Source organism: Ylistrum balloti, unplaced genomic scaffold (assembly GCF_031769215.1).
Source record: "Ylistrum balloti isolate Yb309-2 unplaced genomic scaffold, AGI_CSIRO_Ybal_v1 Utg370742, whole genome shotgun sequence".
Classification (NCBI taxonomy): Eukaryota; Metazoa; Mollusca; class Bivalvia; order Pectinida; family Pectinidae; genus Ylistrum; species Ylistrum balloti.
The window spans coordinates 261,005-285,893 of record NW_026782437.1 but is presented as its reverse complement, the minus strand read 5'-3'; the positions used below and the strand labels follow the sequence as shown (position 1 = coordinate 285,893).

The 24,889-nt window shown below is 34.7% G+C and overlaps 1 protein-coding gene across 1 annotated transcript in view; it reads right to left on the bottom strand.

Moving 5' to 3' along the window:
- LOC132557973 (DDB1- and CUL4-associated factor 1-like) overlaps positions 1-19,433 on the bottom strand; it is a 29,555-nt gene extending 10,122 nt beyond the window's left edge. Inside the window, exons 1-26 of the mRNA XM_060222503.1 lie at positions 19,364-19,433; positions 17,982-18,102; positions 16,949-17,025; positions 16,657-16,730; positions 16,252-16,371; positions 15,233-15,376; positions 14,097-14,805; positions 13,421-13,554; positions 12,805-12,906; positions 12,339-12,497; positions 11,691-11,731; positions 11,097-11,235; positions 10,568-10,777; positions 9,925-10,094; positions 9,533-9,652; positions 8,437-8,539; positions 7,009-7,128; positions 6,405-6,476; positions 5,953-6,034; positions 4,748-4,887; positions 4,308-4,389; positions 3,351-3,472; positions 2,752-2,949; positions 1,771-1,970; positions 1,332-1,407; positions 128-189 (exon numbers count right to left, since the gene is read on the bottom strand). Of these exons, the coding sequence (XP_060078486.1) occupies positions 128-189; positions 1,332-1,407; positions 1,771-1,970; positions 2,752-2,949; positions 3,351-3,472; positions 4,308-4,389; positions 4,748-4,887; positions 5,953-6,034; positions 6,405-6,476; positions 7,009-7,128; positions 8,437-8,539; positions 9,533-9,652; positions 9,925-10,094; positions 10,568-10,777; positions 11,097-11,235; positions 11,691-11,731; positions 12,339-12,497; positions 12,805-12,906; positions 13,421-13,554; positions 14,097-14,805; positions 15,233-15,376; positions 16,252-16,371; positions 16,657-16,730; positions 16,949-17,025; positions 17,982-18,079 (3,554 nt within the window). The 5' untranslated portion in view covers positions 18,080-18,102; positions 19,364-19,433. The remainder of the gene's footprint in view (positions 1-127; positions 190-1,331; positions 1,408-1,770; positions 1,971-2,751; positions 2,950-3,350; positions 3,473-4,307; positions 4,390-4,747; positions 4,888-5,952; positions 6,035-6,404; positions 6,477-7,008; positions 7,129-8,436; positions 8,540-9,532; positions 9,653-9,924; positions 10,095-10,567; positions 10,778-11,096; positions 11,236-11,690; positions 11,732-12,338; positions 12,498-12,804; positions 12,907-13,420; positions 13,555-14,096; positions 14,806-15,232; positions 15,377-16,251; positions 16,372-16,656; positions 16,731-16,948; positions 17,026-17,981; positions 18,103-19,363) is intronic.
- Between the last annotated feature and the right edge of the window lie 5,456 nt (positions 19,434-24,889).

Genomic DNA, 24,889 nt, shown 5'->3' with positions numbered 1-24,889 from the left:
AGATGGACATTGTGAACAATATGCAGAACAGTGGTTTTACAGGTGTAAATATTTCCCTGGGAAAACACAGAAATATATACCAATATGTAAAGGATTGATTCATCTAACGAAACTTCAAAATCTGTACCTGCTGTAGATGAATTTATGATTTGCACTAGCACCTTCTAATCCCCCAAATCTTGGCTGTATCTGAAAATACGAGAAGTTTCCATTTCAGAATAAATAACGGCATTACAAAAGTTGTGTCAAATTACAACCTCTATTATCATTACATGCACCCGTAACAAACACTTTGTACGAATTTATGGGCACAGCTTTACTAATAAAGGTATGGCCGCAGGTCTGCCAATAGACCCAAATGGTACACCATCTATCAATTGCAATTTTCAAGTAAACAATATATTTGATTGGTCCTGGGAGATTAATGAACACGATTCAATTAATCAGCTGATTTTGGGAAAAAGCTGACTACAGTAAATCATATGCAAATATGTTTAGCCCTTTTGAAATTTTAAACTCAGTCTGTTTTCAATTTTCTGCTCCTTCTAGTATGACCCCCATTATCGATTTCCTGTATTCAATAGTGATAACTCTCTTACTAACCTCCCCCCTCCCCCTTTGTGCTGTTCAACACCAATTTCACATGTGTCCCCTGATAACTCTATTGTATGGAATACTGTGCTATTAAATGGAACAATTAAAGTGTTGCTGCTCTACATAGCATGTACTGGTAATGTTAAAATGGTATAGATTACTTTACCAATACAGATATGTGGTGTGTCATCATTCACTAATAACAAGTTTACTATGATAACCTTAATGAATACACAATTATAAATAACACTGTAAAGATTATGTCTAGTTATATCCTAAATCAATGACACAAGGTGGTGATGAAAACTTGGGTCAACATGTGTTCGATAAATCACTGGAGAATAATGAAACCAGAGTTAAATTCTTTCATTTTCCCAGTTGCTTCAATAATTTTATATTGAATACAGAGCATTTATTTGTCTTATGCTAACTGTGTTTTCGAATGCCTCTGAACAAGGACAATTATATTTCTGTGTGAATATTCATGTAAATCATTGTTACATTAAATCCAAACATCTGATTTGTGTGACAGGAGAAAATTTATTGAAATATTAGCTAATCCAACAACCATACACCTATTAGTTTGCTATGAGTTTAACTTCATTAGTGGATGCTTTGAAATAAATTCCAAATCAGCTTGACACTAGAAAATAATTATTTACTAAATATAGCTGGATGTTATAAAGATTTACTTCATATCAGTAGGCAATAGAGAAATGTGTTTTATAAAATCCTACCTGGCTGTTGAAGTATCGAGAAGTGAAATTGGCTGGCGCACTCCTCTTCCCTCGTGGTTCTGGACATCTGTGTGGCCTATAGTAACAAATATACAGCATTCATAACTGAGCATACTTATTGGAAATCGACAGTGAATTTCTACAGAGCTTGAATGCACACCAAAGAAGATATTCAAAGGGTTTTTTTTATTTTCTTTTTGAAAAACAAGATTAATTTTTTCTGGTCTAGAATTATATCTTATCTTAGAAAAGACATGAAAATATAATATATTGAAGCTTAATAGTGACAAAACTGAAATAAAAATTTTCCATGAAATTTTGATGTAAGATTTTGTTCCTAATAACCTTGCCAAATTTAGTACAGTTACATACTGGAAACAGCTTGAATATATGAGGGAACAGAATGCTACACATTGAATCAATTGATGACTAAACTTACTGAAATAAGGACATCTGGGGACAAGTAGAGACAGGGTTTCGACATAAGGCATGTTGTTTCCGCAAATATTCTGTCACAATCTTATCCAAACTATTCTCAAATTCCCCAGTTGCTTTGCCGACGTTGCCTCGGTTTCGTAGAGCTGGACTTCCAAGGCCTCCCTCTTTTTCCCGGTTAAATCGACATCGTGTAGATTGTAGCTACAAATCAGATGGAAGCAAATGCAGTAATAGGACAGTTTTAAAACTGCTAAAACTTTACAAAATTAGCTCACGTAGGAAAGAATGAAATTAACATGAACAGAACAGAAGATCAGAGGCAGTTGTTTAATGAAACATGTTTACCAAAGGTTGCAGGTATGTAACAGAGGTTATTTTTCATCTCAATCCCTCCGCTAGGAATCGAACCGGGACCCCTGGCTTACTAGTCTGACGCTCAACCAATCGAGCTAAAGAGAAGTTCTCTCTAGCCGAGTGGTATATTACTAGTATTTTACCAGGGTTACAGGTATTACTATCTCAATGTTGTATACAAACCTACTGAAGTTCTAACATCAATTGTTATTATTTGAGATAAAAATGTTCCAAATTTCATCAACAAAGTAACACAGAACGGGGCTAGGTATTACAAGCAATCCTCCCATCACAGCCAGTGTAAAAAGTTAGTTAAGGACAATAACCCTATTTATAGTGGACAGGTGATGAGTGTAACTCTTTTGTCCTAAGAAGTCCTGACAAGTATATTATAATTATAAGTTTTATGAAAAATATGTCTTGGATTAGTGATGCAAAAGAGCCTTAACTCTATACAGTAAGGTACTAGATGCAGTTTTCTGCCAAATCAAAACACACTTGCATATAAATAATGTAGGGGATATAGTATGTTTATGATTTCCAATGTCTCCTGTTGCTCCAGAGTGATCCCTGCTCCAGCAGTACTGGAGATTAACACAGGGCCCGTCTTACCACCGGCATTACCTACCTTGCTGTATGTTATATTTGAGGGGGAGGGATGGGAAGGCCTTCCTATGGTAAAACGTATGTGTCCTGATGTGGCTGCCGCACTGCTTCCAGAAGTAGACCCATTCTCTGTCTGACCATAGGACGTGTTGATACTGATTGGCTGGGTGACCTGACTGTTGGATGCTGATTGGTTGTTTGGCGGGCAAATCGGTCGACCCTATAAAGATTGAAATTTATGAACAGCTGAAAACCAAATCCTTGAATTAAAAATAATCCTGAACTTGAAAAAATTTGAATAATTTCCTATACAGTTTTTTTCAATCAGTGATCTATGTTGATCTTTTGTCAATCCTTATTCAGGCCAGTCCCTCTTACAATAATATAATGGTGTCTTCCAGAATACAATTCTTGCAAGATTAAAGGAACCAAGAGACAAAAAGGGCCTGTAAGTCATATTCAATGTGGCCTTTAAAGTAGGTCAAGGTTGAAGTTATTTCAATTTGGTAGCATGCCAGCCTAAATTACACTTCTAATATTCCTTGACCATGTATAGGAAGCAGAGAAGGAGTTATGTTATTTTACAATATTTTTATGCAACGATAGGAGAAAATTACTTACCAATTTTGGCGTGTGATGGGGTGTAGAGAAGAAATGAGGACTTGTGGAGTGAAGTTGTGGAGTTGATGAGAACACCGGTAAATTAGCTTCCTTCTGTAGGGCAGATGCTGCTTCATGTAAACCTTTAACAACAATACAGGGTATGTAAACTTGCAACAACTAAATTTAAAAAATACTGTCAAGACATTTTATCAGGACTAACTTACCAGCTTAAGTAGTCATGGTACCCTAGTATCATAAGTGTATCCCTTTCTCATAGCCTGGTAGTTACATATAGTTGTGAGTAGAAATCTCTACCCCTACATTGTTATTGACTTGGCGAGTATGCCCTTAGATGCAGAACCAGACCCTCTGGCAAATCCTTGAAGCATGGGTGTGTTAGTCTATTCATGCCCAGCATTTTTGTAACAGGATATGGAATGTCAAGACCTGATTAGTTTCAATGCTATCTTCAAAGAAGAGATTTTCCAGGGGTAGAACTCATAGTCAAATCAATTTTAATAATTCTATTTTGGAGTGAGTTTATCACTGGATAATGTCACAACTATGTAATTAAGTCTAACAACAGGATTTATTGCCAGGCAAGCATTTACTACTGGATATAAGATGAATGACTGAAAATCAGTTTGTGGCCACAATACCTCAGGCAATTTAAGGGTTGGTTAACTAACCTCCGATGAATATCCAAGGAATGTGGTTAAACTCTTTTAACCATGATAATTTGTGATACTCACAAAACTGAAAAACTTACCGCCCTGTGCCATCATGGCTGTGTCTTTGGGCAAGAAACTTTACCTTAATTTTTCTGAATAGCATGTGACAGGCCTTCTATATTGTGTTCAGTGAGGTATCTACCAGCTTATACAAGACCCTGCCTCAAAATGACCCTGATTGTTAAGAGGGGTTGATAAACCCGAAAAACAGAAGTCCAAGCAGTTTACACCAAACACATCATACCTTGGGAGACAAGATGGCTGTACATCAACTGTAAGAGCTCCCTCTCTTGAAAGATGATCTTTGTTTGAGCTACGATATCTGCCTGTAAATAAAAAAGGTTAAGATTTATATTGGATTTTACTGTAAGCTAACCTTCAGTAATAACACCTACATTTTCTACATACAGGGAAACATCTTTAACGATTCGCCATGTAAAAAGATGTTTTACAACAAATACTAATAAAAAACAAACCATATCTTTTTCGATGTTTTAGGAGTAATCATGCTTTGAGTATGTATAATTATATTTGAGTTAAGGAGATTAATTGATAATGGTAATGAATTATTCTGATTTTACAAAAACACAACAATATGACACAAGCAATTATTATTATCATAGATAATTTTGATTAAAAATTCATATTTCATATCTATGATTTATGTCTGTCAGAACTACCTACCCTTCTGATTTCATCGAGGGATGCATCAAAGTTGGCGTGGGAGTGTTTTCCAGAGACACGCTCCAGCAGATTATTTGCGTATTTACAGAACTTCACAAATTCCTGACGTCTGTCTTGTAACACTGGTTCTTTAATCAACACTGCAACAGAAAAGCAAACATACCATGAAGTGTATATATGATGGAAGTCAGGATGACGGGTATATTTCATTACACTGACAAACAACAATCTGAATATCACTGAGTTAAGTTTATCAGATAATAGAAGGCCAATGACTAGCAATAAGCCTACCCACATATACCAAAGTTTCAGCAGAGTTTCCAACAACTGTTGTATCATTTCCTGTATTAAGGCAATCTCCCCTACCTTAAGTCAGCATGTTCACGGTATATTGCAGAGAGTAATTCTAATCTATAAATGCAGGGTGATCAATATTTCGGAATCATCCAAACACGGCAGCTATGACTTTTGTTTGGAACACATTGTGATACATTCTAAAGAATGAACCAAAAATTACTGTATTTTTGTAACGTTGTAGCGAAAGTCATATTACAACACACTTTTATTTTAACCATCACTGTATCCTGAAACAGAATCTCAACAAAGTCATGTTACAACACATTATTGGTAATGTACATTTATTTTAACCGTCTTTGTATTCAGAGATAGAATCTCAACAAAGTCATGTTACAACACATTATTGGTAATGTACATTTATTTTAACCGTCTTTGTATTCAGAGATAGAATCTCAACAAAGTCATGTTACAACACATTATTGGTAATGTACATTTATTTTAACCGTCTTTGTATTCAGAGACAGAATCTCAACAAAGTCATGTTACAACACATTATTGGTAATGTACATTTATTTTAACCGTCTTTGTATTCAGAGACAGAATCTCAACAAAGTCATGTTACCACACATTATTGGTAATGTACATTTATTTTATTTATCTTTGTATCCTGAAATAGAATCTGATGTCCTATTTCAAGATCATTAATATTCGTCAGCTGCTAACACAAATTCATCTATCCACACAACAACATGAATTTTTAGTACAACTGGATGTCCATTTATTTATGAAATACAGTGCCAGCGAATTAATATCCTTTTAAAAACCAGAAAATTTTAACCCCATGAAAATGTAAGAGTTCCACACAGCACTAACAAGTACAGACCAACACAAAGACAATACTGACTTACTTTGTAGCTGCCCATTATTAAACAATGGTAGTTTACCGATGATTTGTCGAACGGTCTCAGATCGAGACAAGCCAACCAAAGCCTGAAGGTAAAGACAACAATTAGGCATCAGTAAAGACAGAAGTTCATATTTCCTGTGTATTCTACATTTGTTACAGATACTGAATATCTAATTATTAATAATGTCTAGCATTAATTATATATTCATATTTCTGGTTAAAAATCAACAAGTTCAGCATAAATATATTTTTAGATTGATGGTTACGATCTTTAAATTATTTCGTATGATTTAATTGAGAGATGGATGTGTTTATTGTTTGACTGAGTGCTGGACTGATGTATTTAAATGATTCTTAACAGAACACCAACACAAAAACCACAGATATCAATAGTCACACCCTTTTATCGCAATTTGTACAAATTCAGTACACAATATTATCCAAGGACCTTACCTTACATGCCAGGGCTCGGAGCGAGTCGGCGTCTGTGATGGGTGTTTTGACAGACAGTAACTTCAAAAGCACCTGTCAACAGAAAGTTTTCATGACATGTGTATCGCCTTTCTGACAACAGAGGGGGCCCAGAAGATCTATTGTGCTAGTCTGAGATGTTTCAACTAACCAATATTCTATATTACATTTTTGCAGTAAGACAGTAAATTTAACACATCATGATCATAACACACTAACTTATCATAGCTCTAGATAATACAATTTTTTCAACATCAATGTTTGGATATTTCCAAACTCTGGAAGTATATAGAATCTTGTGATTAGGAACAAAGATCAAGGAATATATAGTTATCTATTGGTCAAATAACATGACATCCTCACCTTTGGTCTGTCAATTTATACTAAGAAACTGTTCAATGACAAATGCAGAGAAAAAGGGACAAAGATGACACATCCTTCCAAATCCTCTAAATCATTTTTTGTGGGGTAAATGATGGATTTGCAGACATTTTATGATAACCATAACTTTTTGGAATTTTTTTCCCCGAACTTCTACTAGAAATGTTGTTGCCGCTGGCTTGGAATGGACTGATAAAATGCTTACCATAATACCATTGTTGATTCGCACTCCATTCCACATGCGACTAAGGACATCTTCTCCCATCTTCAGATTGATTTTTTTCTTGGCACCAGTCCCCATATATCTTCCCACTCCACCGCCCAACTGTAAATAAATGGTCTTAATTAATTATAAACAGAAACATTTCAAATTGGGAAAATAAATTTCCTCTGCCTTCTTCTACTGAGCATTATTTTGTAAATATGTTGAAATGCATATTTATTCTCAAAAAGCATTTTTAAAAACAAAATGAAGAATTCTATTATTGTCACTGGCAATGGAGTAAGGATCTATCCTATTCTCAATCCTTCTAGCTCTGTATAAACAACAGGTCCACACACAGTTGACGAAAATGAGGGCAGAATTTTGTACCCTCTCCATATGCCCATAAATGACATGGATGGCAGACCTCTGAATTTCTTTATATAATTACACTCCCTACATGCCCCAACACATTGAAGATGTTAAGAGCAGAATTCTGTACCTTTGTATATATACTCACCTTCTCTACAAACCCAAACACACAGTTGATTACAATGGGCAGACTTCTATTCCTCTTCAAATACTTATCCTCTCTACATGCCCACACACAGTTAATAATGACAATGAGGACAGACTTCTGTGTCGCTATATATACTTTTCCTCTCTACATGCCCAAACACAGTTAATAATGACAATGAGGACAGACTTCTGTGTCGCTATATATACTTTTCCTCTCTACATGCCCACACGCAGTTAATGATGACAATGAGGACAGACTTCTGTGTCGCTGTATATACTTTCCCTCTTTACATGCCCACAAACACAGTTGATGTTGACATTGAGGGCAGAATTCTGTACCTTGTATATATACTCACCCTCTCCACAGGCCCACACACACAGTTGATGATGACAAAGAGGGCAGACTTCCGTGCCTCTATATATACTCACTATTAAGGGGTGAATCCTGTACCTTTGTATATATACTTTTCTTCTCTACATGCCCACACACACAGTTGATGATGTTGAGGACAGACTTCTGTGTCGCTATATATACTTTCCCTCTCTACATGATCACACACAGTTGATGTTGACATTGAGGGCAGACTTCTGTACCTTTGTATATATACTCACCCTTTCCACAGGCCCACAAACACAGTTGATGATGACATTGAGGGCAGAATCCTGTACCTTTGTGTATATACTTTCCCTCTCCACAGGCCCACAAACACAGTTGATGATGATATTGAGGGCAGACTTCTGTACCTTTGTGTATATACTCACCCTCTCCACAGGCCCACAAACACAGTTGATGATGACATTGAGGGCAGACTTCTGTACCTTTGTATATATACTCACCCTCTCCACAGGCCCACACACACAGTTGATGATGACATTGAGGGCAGATTTCTGTACCTTTGTATATATACTCACCCTCTCCACAGGCCCACAAACACAGTTGATGATGACATTGAGGGCAGATTTCTGTACCTCAGGATCTGACAGCACATCTCCCTCAGCTAGTCCAATCAACACACTACAATAGGCTACATATGTTAGGACACCAAGACAAAATACATCAAGAAGTACAAATTTTCTCTATAAAAGCTCTGACAAATCTTGTCAGCAAGTTTGTTAGGTCACTCAAGTATCTGAATTCTTTAATAATTCACAAGTACAACCGTCTCAGTGGGTTTTTCTTATCTGAAATATGGCTCTTGTGCTAAACCAAGTTCTTTCACTGTAGGTACCTTCATGGTAAGAATTTTTGACCTCTTTTTCATTATGTGCTATAGAAGAGAACACATTACAGCATTATTCCAGAAAGGAGATGAGGGCACATTAAAAAAAAATTCATTTTGTGCTATATAAGAGAGCACATTACAGCATTATTCCAGAAAGGATATGAGGGCACATTTAAAAAAAAATTCATTTTGTGCTATATAAGAGAGCACATTACAGCATTATTCCAGAAAGGATATGAGGGCACATTTAAAAAAAAATCATTTTGTGCTATATAAGAGAGCACATTACAGCATTATTCCAGAAGGAGTTGAGGGCACATTAAAAAAAAAAATTCATTTTGTGCTATATAAGAGAGCACATTACAGCATTATTCCAGAAAGGATATGAGGGCACATTTAAAAAAAAAAATTCATTTTGTGCTATATAAGAGAGCACATTACAGCATTATTCCAGAAAGGATATGAGGGCACATTTTAAAAAAAATTCATATTGTGCTATATAAGAGAGCACATTACAGCATTATTCCAGAAGGAGTTGAGGGCACATTTAAAAATTTTCTTTTTAACACCAACAATCATTTTTCTCAGTTTTCTTTTTAAACCATAGTGCCATCCTTCAGTCCATATCCTACTTCAAATATTCAATGTACAACATAGAAATAGAACAACATCTATCCTGGACTGAGTTTCCTGCAGACCAATACGCTACTGGTAGTCTGGATATATACAGACACCAAACACCCAAGTGGCCCTGATTAGAGTTTTGAAGAGAAAGGATCACAGACCTGATGGCATGGATTCGATGATTTTCCAGCATTGGTACAGAGTCTAGCAGAGCAAGCTGTGACTTTGGTGTCACCGTACAAACATTTATCACATCCAGGGCATTCCTAATCATCTCTGGCCTGTAAAACAACCCAAGTCATATCTTTAGACGTCAGGTATTAGAATGGATGATAGTTATTCTAGTTCCTGTAGGTATATAAGCCCTTGAAGAATTTTGTAAAGTGGCAAAAGTTTGAAAATTTAACCACTGGTCCATATCCAATTCATTATATCATCTGATTTCTGATAAAATTTTCTACCATAGATTACTCTCTATAGTAACTAAACCCAAGTGTACAAAATAAAAAAGTTCTCGTGAATTGTTTGATTACAAGAAACAGAGCCGACTCACTTTCCCGGATAGTTGTTCCAGCTAGGTGCCATGGCGATGAGCTGCGACAGAAGCTGTATCCCGCCCAGTTTATGAAAGGTAGCCTCTGGTGCCCAGTGTGCCCGCACTGGCATCAATTCCATCATCAGCTCAACATTCTCCTGGACAAGTTCTGGACTCAACTTTATAGCCTGGAAATAACAGTGTTGACTGAGGAACATGTGTAAACAATTTCAAATGAAAAACAATATGCCATATCTCTGGTCCTCGACTCAGTACATTAAACAAGAAGCTGCTCATGAATTAAAATTTCTGTCCTTTCTCCTACCGAGGAAATATTGATCATGACAGCAAACATCACAAAATAGAATGGTATAAATTAAGATAATATCAATGAATTAATGGTTTAGGTTAAAAATATAGCTTAGAATTTCCCATGACACTTAATGTCAGCTCATTGAAGTAAATTTATATAAAAACAAAATTCCATGCTTTTGTCATAACTCATGGCAGTCAAGCCAGAGTTTGTATTTATGTATTATAGTTTCTGTGCTGTAAATATTGTACTATATAAAACAATTACAACAGAGTGTTTGAAGTGGTTTTTTCACTAGATGTGTTTATATATCAATGAAATTGTTTATAATTATAAATTGAAACACACCTTGTAGGCTGGGTTTTCCTGTACAGGTGAGCTGCCATCATTCCTGGCATGAGACCGTCGAATCTCATCAATCTTGTGAGCTAGGTGAGCTTCAAAGTAACGCTTCATGGCGAGAGACACATGGCGTGCAGACTGCCTCATGGTGAAGATCTGGTCTTCATTCAGGCTATCCCGCCGAGTTTCCACATTGAGAATCTCGAGTGTACTTACCTAATGTAACACACACAATGGTAAAGATTACCAGCCATGGATCTTAAAACTTCTTTTTCAGAACGAAATATTTTCAAAATTTAAGCTGAAGGAACAGCATTTCAATATACCTGTTAATAGATAGTCTTTAATTTGAGCAAGCATTTCAAATATCAATGAACTTTAGAATCCTTTACAATCATTAAAATCTCCTTTAAATATATTTGACCTAGATATTAGTTTGGTGTCAGACAACACTGTATGCAGTATAAGATAAAAGACAAACTTCAATAATTAAAACCAATGCTAAATGGAGATATAACCAAAACCTTTCACCTACCACATTGAACAATCGTCGCAGGCCATCCTTCTGATCAAACAAGTCTAATATCACTCGGAACGGGAATGCCATCCCAAAAAACATGGCTGCATGGCAACGACTGGAGTCATGGGAACATTCCATCAACCAGAGTAAGTAGCTGGAAGCAGACAATAGTTTCTATTGGTTTATCTGGTAACTGTAATTTATTACTGGCCTGTGCTGAGAAGACTGCTTCTTGTATGTTTGAGAGGGAGGTAATCAAAATCTTGCCAATTAGATTATAAATACTTAAAAAAGTAAACAAAGGTTTCAAATCAGTTATTAATAGAAAGAACCTCAGTGGCCTTGTTGAAATGATAACTCTTAAAGAACTCTAATCTTAGCAAACAATTCTTTGTAAGATTTGATATTGAAAGAAGAAATAAAGAACAAATTCTTATTGTTTAAATCGATATAGACTATAATTTTAGGACCAGCGTATACAATTTTTTAGGCAGGTAGTTCGCTAATTGCAACAAGTCTAAGGATTAATGTGTATACAATATTTTGTAAAGTTTAAACTTTGATTCAATGATTTTATTACAAACATCCTTTGTAAACTCCACAACTCACCTGACAAGATGAGATAACACATGTTCAGGCAAGAGACACACCTGGAAAATTAACATTGGATACAGTTGTATTTTACCAGTGTAAATCTCTGTCAGCATGGTCGGTCAAATCCATACCCTTTTGGGTTTTTTAAGGCAGATCTTAGAGTGAATTCTACTCGATTTATTACATAATTTATAAGCAGAATAATAATAACCACAACTGGTTTTAATAGTAAAGACTGACATGAAACATCAATCTACTAATATAGACACATAGATTTTTTTACAGTGAAATATTTATTACTGATATCAATTCTTGAATCAAGGAAATAATTCAGTCAAGGCAATATCTCTCTAGGGAAAATACATGTACTTGATTCAACAGAAAGCTTACATAAGGGTCATGTTTCTCTGTAAGTAATATATGTTATAAGAGAATCAAAGTGGAATCCATAATGACTGTTAAAATATCTCACTTATTATATTTTTCCAATGTATTAAAGCTAGAAAAAAGAATATCAAAAGAATGAGGTTACACTATTCTTTAATATGACTTAACAGGTGGACTCAGGGTAGAACTTAATTCATGAAAATGCCAAACTTCGGATGAACTTGCTTCTTGGCAATGCTTTCTTAAAGATAGTACTATAGTTGGTGTAATACTCACTCTTTCCAAGACATCCTCAAAGTAAGAGAGGTAATACAAACAGAGGGACACACCAGTGGCAGCAATGGAGGGACGATACACATTCAGTAACCTCTGTAATCCACTCATCTGAAGGAATTCTATGGCAAACTTCTTATGGCACATCAGTGTGGCTAGATACTGTTTAAAATTACCCAAACATCATCTGTCAGTGTGGCTAGATACTGTTTAAAATTACCCAAACATCATCTGTCAATGTGGCTAGGTACTGTTTAAAATTACCCAAATACCATCTGTCAATGTGGCTAGGTACTGTTTAAAATTACCCAAACATCATCTGTCAGTGTGGCTAGATAACCCATCATTCGTTGGAGATTTTTCTATCAAATATTTTTTTTTGCAGAACATTCTTATCATTAAGATGTTAGTTTTGTTCATGTTTTCCCCCCAAGTCACATAACAAAAATCTATCAGTAAAGAAGCTCACCTTCAGCGCCTCAAATGCCAGTCTGATGTCTTTGTTGCACTTCAAATCGATGTAGTAGAAGATAAGGTCTACAGCATTGTGCTCAAATGCATCAGATATCAGCTGGAATAAATTTCAAAATCAATATAATAATCCCTCTAGATAAACTCTTCTACAGTGACCTTTTACCTACACATTCCAGTAACCTCTATCCCAAAGTGACATTAACCAACCTTCAAACAACCACTGACCAAAGCTGACCTTCAACCTACCTCTCAGTAACCTCTACCCTAAACTGGCCTTCTCCCAGTAACCACTTTTCTGAAGTGACTTAAAACCGACCTCTTGGTAACCTCTACCCAAAGAAGGCCTTCTCTCAGTAACCTCTACCCTAAACTGGCCTTCTCCCAGTAACCACTTTTCTGAAGTGACTTTTAACCTACCTCTCAGTAACCTCTACCCTAAACTGGCCTTCTCCCAGTAACCACTTTTCTGAAGTGACTTTTAACCTACCTCTCAGTAACCTCTACCCTAAACTGGCCTTTTCCCAGTTACCTCTTTTCTAAAGTGACTTTTAACCTACCTCTCAGCTGGCCTTCACCCAGTAACAGCTTTTCTGAAGTGACTTATAACTTACCTCCTGGTATTCCCCCATTGGAGTGAGGTACTGCAGAATCAGTCTCTGCTTCATAGCAGTAGAAAGTGGAGAAAGGCAGAATGTTCCAATTACATATGGCTCCATTTCTGCCCAGCTGCTGTTGCTGAATTCTCCTACAAGTAATTCCAGGTACACAGTATTATATAGTGTGGTCAAAATAATCCTTGTTTCCCTATTATTTTTCATTGTTAATTACAAATCTTTTCCTATCAATGTACATTTACTACATTTATAACATTTTCATTCAGTTTGTAGATGTATAACAGTTAGACTGTTAATTTTGTATATTGCCAGGTAACATTAATGCTTGATCTCACAATGACCATAATGTAAATAGAATTAAACTTCTGTACTACTTCATTAAACAGCTCCCTGTACTTTGAACAGGTATATTTCACAATTTTTCTATTTTACATATATGAAATTCCATATACAATCTTACGTAAGTATTCATATGACTGTGTCTGAAGCAAAATCATGGGAATCTAAAGACTGATTTTTCTATATCTTGATTAACATAAGTTTATATTTTCACAACTTTTGTTTCCCAAAAGTCTGTCTGGTATTCAAAATAGTGAAATTTAATTAGTAAAAAATATACATTGAAGAGCAGTCATAAAAAAGACATGTAAATATTGATTGATGGCATGTTTACCAACTGAATCCTCTCGTGTTTTTGTACGTGTAAATCTATAAATTTCTTCACTGTAGTAGCTCGGAGACAAAGCCCTCTTCATGGCCATCTGCCGGTAGGATTTTTTCTGTCCTGATTTGATGGGACTTGCCTCCCTACTATCTTGTAATTCCTGTGTGGACGCCTTTTCTGGGCTGCTGCCATCTTTGACCAATTTTTCAGTACTCTGACAATTTGGTTTTACAAACTTCAAGTCATCTTGATGAATTTGGTTACTATCACTTGTTGATTTAACTGTGGTGCTAAAATCACTTGGATTTATTGGTTTATCTAAATCTATCTGACCACAACTATTGTCCTGTTTCACCGGTGTACTAGAATGAGATGGATTCAAAGGCATGATCAATTCTTGCTTTCCGTAACTATTGTCATTTAATGGGCTATCTGGCATACTAGATATGAGGTTTACTGGCATATTCAAGTCTTTTGGCAAGTTGTTACTAGTGTAGTTATCTTTGATGTTTGTTAAATCACATCCTGATTTCCCTGGACTGTTTTTCTTTTTGGCACTTGAACATCCTCGTTCTGTTTTGTCGGGTGTGCTGTCTGCTTTGTGTACATCAAACATGGAAAAGTATCTATGATTTTCATCCTGTTTACAAATCTGTTCCTTGTTCTCCTGTTCCATCTGGGCTTTCAGCTCGTGAAGTCGCCTCAGCATAAGAGAGACCTTCAAAATAATGATAACATCAGAAAAGAACTCAGCTCAAAGGCAGAAGAGCTGAAACTTGGATTTTGAAATATTTTCTATGGTAAAGATTGAAAGTTTACACTATTTTCATAATCAGAAAAAGTCAAATTCAGCAAAAAGGCTGAAACTTTTCATCTTAGTAACATATAATATTACCAAGAATCCTTTACACTTTCTATATAAATTTCATGTTTAGTAGCATACAAAACTGTATTTCAATTCTGTTGTTTACACTGATACTGAGAATTAGGCAAGGAACGGACAATAGTGAGAGCCTCAATATTTCTGTTGAGGTGATGAGATCACATCGAAAAATTCAAATAGCGTTCAGGAGAAATGGATTTCAGAGAATATATTTTGAAAAATAGTAAGACACAGGAGGGACCTCTTAAGGCAGACAACTCACAAGTTTATGACCACTGTTGACATCTTTAAAGTTTGCGGCTACATCATGAATTTCCATGGCACCTGCTAGCACGCCAATAGCGTAGGAACGCAATGGGTCATCACTCGTCTCCGCCCAATGTAAAAGTCGACGCACCAAACCTTCCTGCATAAATGATCATTAAATTCGTTTTTTTCTTGTCAAATGATATTCACATATCACATATTATCTAAATAAACAATGTAGTTTTTATGACTTTACATTCAGCAAGATAATATATCGTACAAAGAAAATGTTAATTTACTGCATGTGAAGGAAAATGCTATTTCGTGAAATACTTCTCGATACATTTACAAAATACATTTAGGATTATACTTCATAATTTTTGTTACACCACCACTTATCACAGCAAGTACAAAAACACTATACAGTTGCATCTATTTCAAAAACCTCTATATATCTATACAACTGAAGTGATAACAACAAAAAGTCAAAGCTGGTTTTGATAAACTTATAAGTAAAAAACCCAACAAAAGCTTCCAATATCTTCATTACAAGGAGAAGTCTGGAACTTTATAAGTGTTATTGACTTTGTAAAGAGGTGTTTAAATACTCCTGCTGGAGATAGGTAAAGGCTCAGAAATTTTAGCCTTAATACCATTTTTGTGAAAATTTGAATTAAAATTCTTTAAGTCTGATCAAAACGATTTACTGTTCAAGTCCTTATGATGGGTATTTGGAGTAAACCCTGAAGACTTACCATTTCCTGGAATACAACAGAAAGCTTGAATCCTAACAGTAGACCCTGAACATGATAAAAGGCTCCAGTCCTGGAATTAGACCTTGAAGACTTACCATTTCCTGGAATATGATAGAAAGCTTGAATCCTGAGAGGAGACTCTGAACATGATAAAAGGCTCCAGTCCTGGAATAAGACCTTGAATACTTACCACTTCCTTGAATACGATAGAAAGCTCAAGTTCTGGGAGTAGACCCTGAATATGAGGCTTCAGTCCTGAAATTAGACTCTGAAGACTTACCGTTTCCTGGAACACAATAGAAGGCTCAAGTCCTGGAAGTAAAGCCAGGAGAAGACGACAGGCTGCGGCCTGAAGGTCATACTGGTGGTCACGACTGCCCATGAGGTGCTGACTGACAAGCTGAAGGGACATCAAACAAACTTATTTATTCATACAAGTAATGTTTTATCAAATTTTAGTGAACTGTTCTGATATCATTTCCTTTTGGGATAACACAATTCATTATTTTTTGTGAAGGGAAGAGTCCATTAGCTCTTAGGGGGAAGAGTCTATTTTCTAGTCAATGGAAGAGTTCATTACTTCTTGATAAACATTATCATATCCATTGCATAACATATTTTGTTTGCTGACATTTTTTTGGCAACATTAATACTTATGATACTTTTTGATGTTTATGATGAATACCTTATTCATGAAGTCGTCATTTTTAAACAAGGCTTTCATCAGGTGTCCCAGAGCACATGTAGGGTTAGCTCGCCCTGTAAAACAATATACGATCATATCAAGGTTTGCATACATAGTTTTGTTCAGTCCAGAAATGTCCCTCAAAAAGACACACAGATGGAGCCAAATTCAATATCCAAACTCCTTCAAAGGTGCTTTTCAGGGGATAATAAATAGTAAATAATCTGTCAATATAAATGTATCAGTGCAAAAATAATACCAAATGAATCTATATTGATAACGAGTAGTTTACCTGGATGTCGGTCGTCAAAAGGATCTGGGTCCATCTTATAGTAAGATTCTGTCTCTTTCTCCATCAATTCAGAAATTCTGAAAAAGTGTAAATAGAATTATTAAAAGAGGCCAGAATGAAGCTGCAAATAATATAATAAACCAGAAATGAAAAAAACCATCTAATAGCCTAACTTGACCACCTACTCCCTATATAATGTTGATATAAGGACATGGACGGTTACCATCCTTTAACATTAATTTATATAATGATGATTTTGCAATCCTACAAATCAAATATTTTTTACTAAAAATGTTCTGGTCTTACATAACAACACTTGAACTTTTTTACAATAGAAAATAAACAGAAAGGGAAACAATATGTAAACAAAAACAACTTTTGAAGAACAATTTTAACTGATCAGTAACTAAAACTTTAAAGGACATTGTTGGTGTTGGTTAGTTCACTAGCAGAGTTTGTAATGATGGTCATTCTTGGAGAGAATGATGGATGTCAACAGGTCTTGTATAAATGTCTATCAAATGATTTATACAACATTGATGGGTTAGGTATGCTACCTTATCGGGATATTGAACATTCGCAACTCGACAAAGGTTACTTAATCTCGATGACTTGACCAGGGGCTGGTAGATTAGGTTATTTCTTTTCATATAATCCCATAAGACACTTATAGGACTGCACAGGCTACTAAAATTGTAGACGAACCTTAGAATGCCGATCACGAACTGTAGATGGTGGAGCTACTAACATATATATATTAGTTCCCTGGCTATTTATAGATATCCACCCTAATTTCGCTATACCATACCTTATATTATACTCATTTGTGTAATGGTCTGACAGACAAAACACCTTTATTACAAAAAGGGCAAAAATAGAAAATAATTGGTTCTTCTTTTCGCTTTAATGTTAAACTTCAAATATAATGCAAAAAAAATCCTTTATGTTCTATTTAATTATTTTTCATCATATTGACACTTATAGGACTGCACAGGCTACTTCATATCAAATTTCATCATTTGACTAAAGTTACCTTGTAAGGATGTGGATTGGACAAGTGGCTGTTGCCTGTTCCCTTCCCCATTGTTCCAATAAACCTGTGAGTTCTGCCATTGAGTCGAGTGCTGCCATTTTGTTTCAACTAATAATATTTCCTGAAAGTAGAAATGTGATTTTATCTCAAGAAATATATTTGGATCTGACCATAAATCCCTATCGCAATGGAACTGGGATATCCAATCAGAAATCACCATGTGCTACTCGCCACAATAATCAGCAACATCTGTATGACAACTTTTAACATTACTGTAAACCTTATTCTCAATGAATTATGTTGATATGTGTACAATGTGCTGTTCAAACTGACAGTCTGACCTCATAATCAGTTTTTTAACATTTGAAGCTGTGTAAATACATTATATCTGCTTAAGTAGTTTGTTTGTCTGTGTATTTTTGCATGTATATACCAGTAATTCTATGAATACTTTCAATTCTTCACTATTTTATTTCATCTTTTTGATTTGGGTCAACAGCACATTTTGCAATAAGGAGAAAATGAGAATGGCTCCAGTGAAATCTGACCAAATGTACGTGCATGGATCATAGGAACAGAGTATGTCACATTTGTGTGAGTCATATGTAATAATACTGCATACTTAAAAGCTCTCCACATCTAGAGAGAAAAAAATTCTAAAAAGAGTATAAACAATTTTGTTAGCTTTCTTCTTATTTTCCAGTGAATGAAATGAATTAAGCAATCAAGAATAGAATTTCTATCACTATATTTGATAAAAGATACTTCATTTTTCAATATCTTTCCAATTTCTTTAAAAATAATTATATCGTTTTTCCCTACTTGCACACATTCTTTCCATTTAATTACACTGTGCACTTGCTGGTATATCCTGTTCTGGATATATGAATTTAAACTGGACAAATAACGGCAATAGTTTTGTCAAAAGTTATATTTACAGCCTTGGAAAATAATTTTTAAAACATATACTCAAACATGAACAACCGTATTCGTTGCTGATAAACCGACTCAATGGCTATGTGCTTCAGTTGTCATATCAGTGACAGTGCTGATGAGTGCAAAATAGAAGGTGAAGATTCTGTAGATTTTATACGGTAAAATCTGTCGATAAATTAAGATGTTCCAGAGCATGAATATTTCACGAACAATGAGCCTTTCGATGGCCACCTATTTCACATACAACAAATATAATGCCTTGAACTGTCAGCATCACACCATACCTTTAAACAGCTGATGTTTTCATTTTCTTAAAATTGACTGTTTGATAACATTTCAGTCCGTGGTGAAATCCGTCTTATCGACAACTTTTTATGTGTATATAACTAGACTATATAATGAGTTATTTACGTGCTACTACATTTATCAACTCAAAACATACTTACTTTTTTGAGAAATCGCTAAAACATAAAATCAAAACAAAGTTCACATGGATTTCCCGCATTCTACCATGCGTCTTCCATTTTTTATGTAAAGCTAATCTACTCGGTACGTTCAGCCGCAGTTTCGAATAAACTAGCAGTTGAGGCCTTCTAAGGGATAAACACTTTCTAATGGCGATGCTAATATATTATATAAAATCAGGGACTTCCCTGATGAAATATATTATTTGTTTATTTTTGCTTTTTGTTGTGATATTTTTTCAACGAAAACACAAACATTTACCTTATCGGAAGTGTCAGCAACATAATTTGATATATATACACAGGTAGTTGCAAAAGAATACGGTAAATAAATTGTTTTAAATGTATATGCAATGACGTTCGAATTCCTGCTAAGAACCCTTATAGGAATCGAACCCAGGTCTCTGGCGTTATAACCCATTTGCTCCTAAGAGCCGACCCAAAGAATCATGCTCCATCAGCTGTCAAGGGACAGACTGAATTTGACACTATGTACTTCAAAGAGTAGCTAACGTGAAATAGTTCATAAGGAAATTAGTCCGAAACTGATGCACCAAGGATGTATTGATCAACTTTATTTTGGGATTGTCATAGCCAATTTAGTCACATATATTTACTAAGAACAAATCTAAGCTCAATTTTCAACAAGTCTGTACTTACACTGAAGATTGTGTAAGTATCATATGCCAAAATATATACCACTTCTTCTTGAGAAATACAGTGTCTTGATTCATGATTTTGTACCTACTGTCGTGACAAGAATAGAAGTTTAACAATTAAAAAAAAGTGAGATGAAGTTTCATTTCGATCTGGTATTAACTATTTGCCATCAAAGCTTTATTTTAAATCAAGTTAAGTTTGTAGGCCGATTGAACTTATTTGCTATTTCACAATGAAAATCAATCTGGGACAACTTTTTATATATTTAGACATTTGTAACCTTTTATAAGAGCCAATTTTCTCAAATGATCCTTTAAGCTTGTTTTTTATTGAGGAGGTTATGTCTGCAGTTCTAACAGGCGGGTAGACTCTCAAACTATAAATTGTTAACACTTACAAACCATATTACTTAATGCGAACAAACAAATAAGGCCATTAAAAGTTTTGTTCCTTGCAGATGAGTTAAATTGCTATGCAACTGAATGTGACAAGGTTCTTATGTGTGTCTTAAAAGATTGATAAAGTGTAAACATTTATGCGTAATCATGAAAAATGTTGACCAAAACAGCCCTATTTATCTACAGAAATACATTGGTCAATTCAGATCAACTCTTCTCAGATAACATGCTACCAAAATGATTTCTCCACTTAACCCAAGTGTTTGGAATTGATGTATTTCATAACATTCATGCATATATTTTGCTTATTTTTTTTTCTCTCCATTTTTTGGGGGATGGGAGTGGAAGGGAAGGGTAGGGGGTGGGGGGTGGGGGATAACCGAGTTATTTTTTTCTTCCCTTTAAATTATGGAAAGCGTACTATACATAATTGTACCGTTTCTTCTTCTTTGTTTTGTCAGGAAGTTACAGAATGATCGAATTTTAATAAAACTTGAATTATGCATTGACAGGCCAGCTCAAGGTTAAAATTGTATTAACATCATGGTCTCACTTTAATAATGTCTTTTCGTCGCAGGCCAGACCATTTTTTTTCTTCAAAGTTCTTTGAGGATTGCTTTAAAAATGTTTATAGTGTGTAGATTTCCCTTGTTTACCATTAATATTTATCAAATAGTCATAACTTTGTCCATTCGTCCGTCCGTTTGTGCATCACTCATAATTTTGTATGGCATATGCCGCAAAAACTATAAGAGGTATCAAAATGAAACTTCATAGGTAAACTAATTTCGACGAGGAGAAGTGCACTGCCCACGAACCATCATTCCATTTTGAATAACCTAGGAGTTATTGCCTTTTGTTATAAAATTAGCCCTTTTGGAACTAGCTTTTATTCGGGGAGCATCCATCCATTGTACCGATTCATTTGTTCCTTGTGTTTCAGGTACTTAAATGTACATACACGAAATAGGATAGAGCTAATTCAAACACCATTATTTTAATGAGGGCCTAGCTGGTTCCTTTTAGGTCTTGCTTTGATACTTATCGGTATGCATGGAGATTGGAACAAAGGAACAAACTACAAATGTTAATCAGTTGCAACAAGCTTGGGATACGTTGATTCTTCTTTAATAGAATGTCTATTGATTTCGCCCAAACAGTGGGCTTCTTCAAGTTCTCGAATGCAAATTTGAACTTCTGAAAGATCACATAATTTGTTGGAAATGTTAGTAATATTTTAGTGTCATCTGATATGGACCAAAATGTATGACAGTTCATAAACTGAAATTTTATAAGCCTGTTTGTTTCTGTACAGTTAGAAATCACCTTTTTATACAACGGTTTGTGTTCAGTTCAGTTAACACATTTTTATGAGTCTGTTTGTTTCGGTATTGTTCAGAAATTACATTTTTATAAGTAAGTATGTATGTTTCTGTACAATTTAGAAATCACATTTTTATAAACCAGTATGTTTTTGTACAATTTAGAAATCACATTTTTAATAAGCCCGTATGTTTCTGTACAGTTCACATTTTTATCAACCTGTATGTTTGTGTAAATTTTGTGACTGATATTACTGCTGACTTTAACTTTGTAAAGTTATCACTTTATGTCATTACCAGAACAAAACAACAAGAAAACAACACAATTTTAAAGTTGAACAATAATAAAATCTATTATAAAACCCAATCAACATTAATGTAAGTGCCCAGCACTCCAAGTACAATTTGATACTTTGATACTAAATACTGTGCAAAACACAAGCAAAAGAATAAAATTATCAACGTACAGCAAGGTATACCACCTCTCCCAGAGTCCATTGCGATAACCCCAAAACAATAACAATAGTATTGTGACTGTTAAGGAATCACAGCTCTTGTAGAGATGGCAAGATTCATGTACAATATTTCACCTTTAACCTCTTACTTCAACCTTGACATTTGAGTCAAGTGTACTATGCAAGTTCTAAATGGCACTCTTCAAAATGAAAGTTGAACACTTCTTTAAAAAACCATAACACTTATAAACATGTACCAACAGACAACAATTCTGAAAACCTACACCAACTTGTTTCACATTTAGACATCGGGATAGTATATGGCCACTTCATAATTAATCATCTATATGAAGTATTTGATTTTTTTTCATCATGCTTAACAATCAATCCTAAGACATACCATGATTCATTAAAGGATTTCATTTGTATTTTAATTCCACGTCAAATCTCTAAAAATCTACAACATTAAAACAAAATGCCACATTGTGTTACCTGTATTGCTTACCTTAGTAATGAAACATAAATACTCCCATTAATTGTAAGTATTGCTAATGAAGCATACAGTTACCATAAACACAGACTGGAGTGAAATTTAAAAAAAAAAAACGAAAAACAAACAAATTATCTTACAAAAAATCACACAATATAAAAAAAATTTAGTAAAAGTCCTGTTAAATTTTCTTGAGTAACTTTACAGTAACAGTTGATAGATCAGATATAACTAGACCTGGGACCAACACATTACTTCTTACTCTTAGTCAGGAGACAGGGTGCATCTAATATACCCTGTGATGTTAGTTCAATGCCATCAAAAAACTTGAAAAAAATGCCTCTCGTCTCTTTTCCCCCTTGCCTTCTACCTTCCTATTTGATTATCTGATTTTTTTTTCAATTCCTTCATCCTTTTGTTGTCTGCTGTGTGATATTTCTACCCCTTGATAATGTCTAAATTTCACTAGACACAGACAGGAAAGGGGAAGGGGCAGTGGGTATTGGCAGTAGGATGTCTCGCAGTAATTGTTGATAAACTTGTATATCAGTAACACAAACTTGGTAAACACTATAAACAAATGCATGTAACTGGTTCCATAAAAACAAAATGATGACACAAATGACTCGCCGGCAACCAAGGAAAAGTTTGAAACTTTTTGTTTTGTTGTTATTGGCTTCACTAAGATGTTACTTATAAATTAGAATTACAAACAGTGCTGCCTGGAGAATCTATGTTGTCTAAAATTAAATGAAATGCAGATTTTTTCTTAATTCCTCCTTGAGTACAGACAAGGTAATAGCGTTCCTGCCATTTTGGTGATTTTTTTTTTTTTTTTAATTGTCCATAACTCTGGAAAAAAAATGCATTGACCAAATCTTAATATCAGAATATCACTATCATACAACTACATACAAAATTACTGTTCTGTATCTGTTTCTGTTAACAAACAGAAACAAAATTACGATCTAATGGTAATGATGACTAAGGTAAACACTATATACCTCCATCATGTCAGGGTATAAAAATTCATCATATTGAAAAAAATTGTCTTTAGTAAAACAAACTGTAAAATAACACTCAACAAATCACTGTAACTAATCACTTTAACAAGGTGGGACACTTACACAATATCTTTAGTCAGTGACAAGATTCTAACAAGCACTTGCAAATCACCTTATTAAGACAAACTTTTAGACTTGTAAAAAGTTTGTTATAAAGATGTTAACATTATCATCAGAATGATTATTAATCTATAAAAATGTGTCTTTAAATAGAAACAGCTTATAACAATGTACAAATGTATTATTTTGTAAAAATTCCATTTTATGGGATTTCACCTGTAGATTCTGCTGACCTAACCAGAAGCATCTTTGTATTTATAACACAAAACAACAAAATCTTGTACAAATAGTCAAGGGAAAGAACTCTTATCGATCAAGCAAAACCAGGTAAAATGCAACTGTGTATACATATAACTGCTGATTAACTATATAGGTATAATAATGTTAATAAATTGTTAAAAAAAATTACATAGATAGCACTCAAATATAATACCATCAAACCTGCTCAAGAGACATTCTGTCTTCGTCAAATCTTTTAACATGAAGCAGTTTGCCCAATATCCCCTTCATAAAAAGATTAATTTCAATCCTTTATGGGAAAATTCTTAAAGTAAAAGTTTAAAAGTCATTTATAAGTAACCATACAGCAAAATAATACAAGCACACATACATGTAGTTTCATATATAAACTGGATATGTTTATGAAACATTATGCCCCCAATTGCAATAAAATTCTGAAGTAGGACATTGAAACTGTACTGTGTAAGGCATGTGCTAATCGAATGCACACTTTGTGAAACACTTATGTTTTCATTGTGGTAAGGATTTTTGTAAACTTTCAAATGTAGGTCAAAAGTCACGGTCACGTTCAAGGTCATGTGGTCAAAACTTTTGGTGTTATTGGAAAGGTCTTGTCACAAGGAACACACACGCAAAATATAAAAGCCCTACCTCTTATGGTGCAATAGTTGGCCAATGTTAAATTTTTTCAAATGTAGGTCAAACGTCACAATCAATTAAAAGATTTTGGTACTACCAGAAATGTAGGTGATCTGTCAAGGTCAAGGTCATGCCAAATATGAAAAGTTCTACATCTTACAGTGCAATAGTTATTGCATG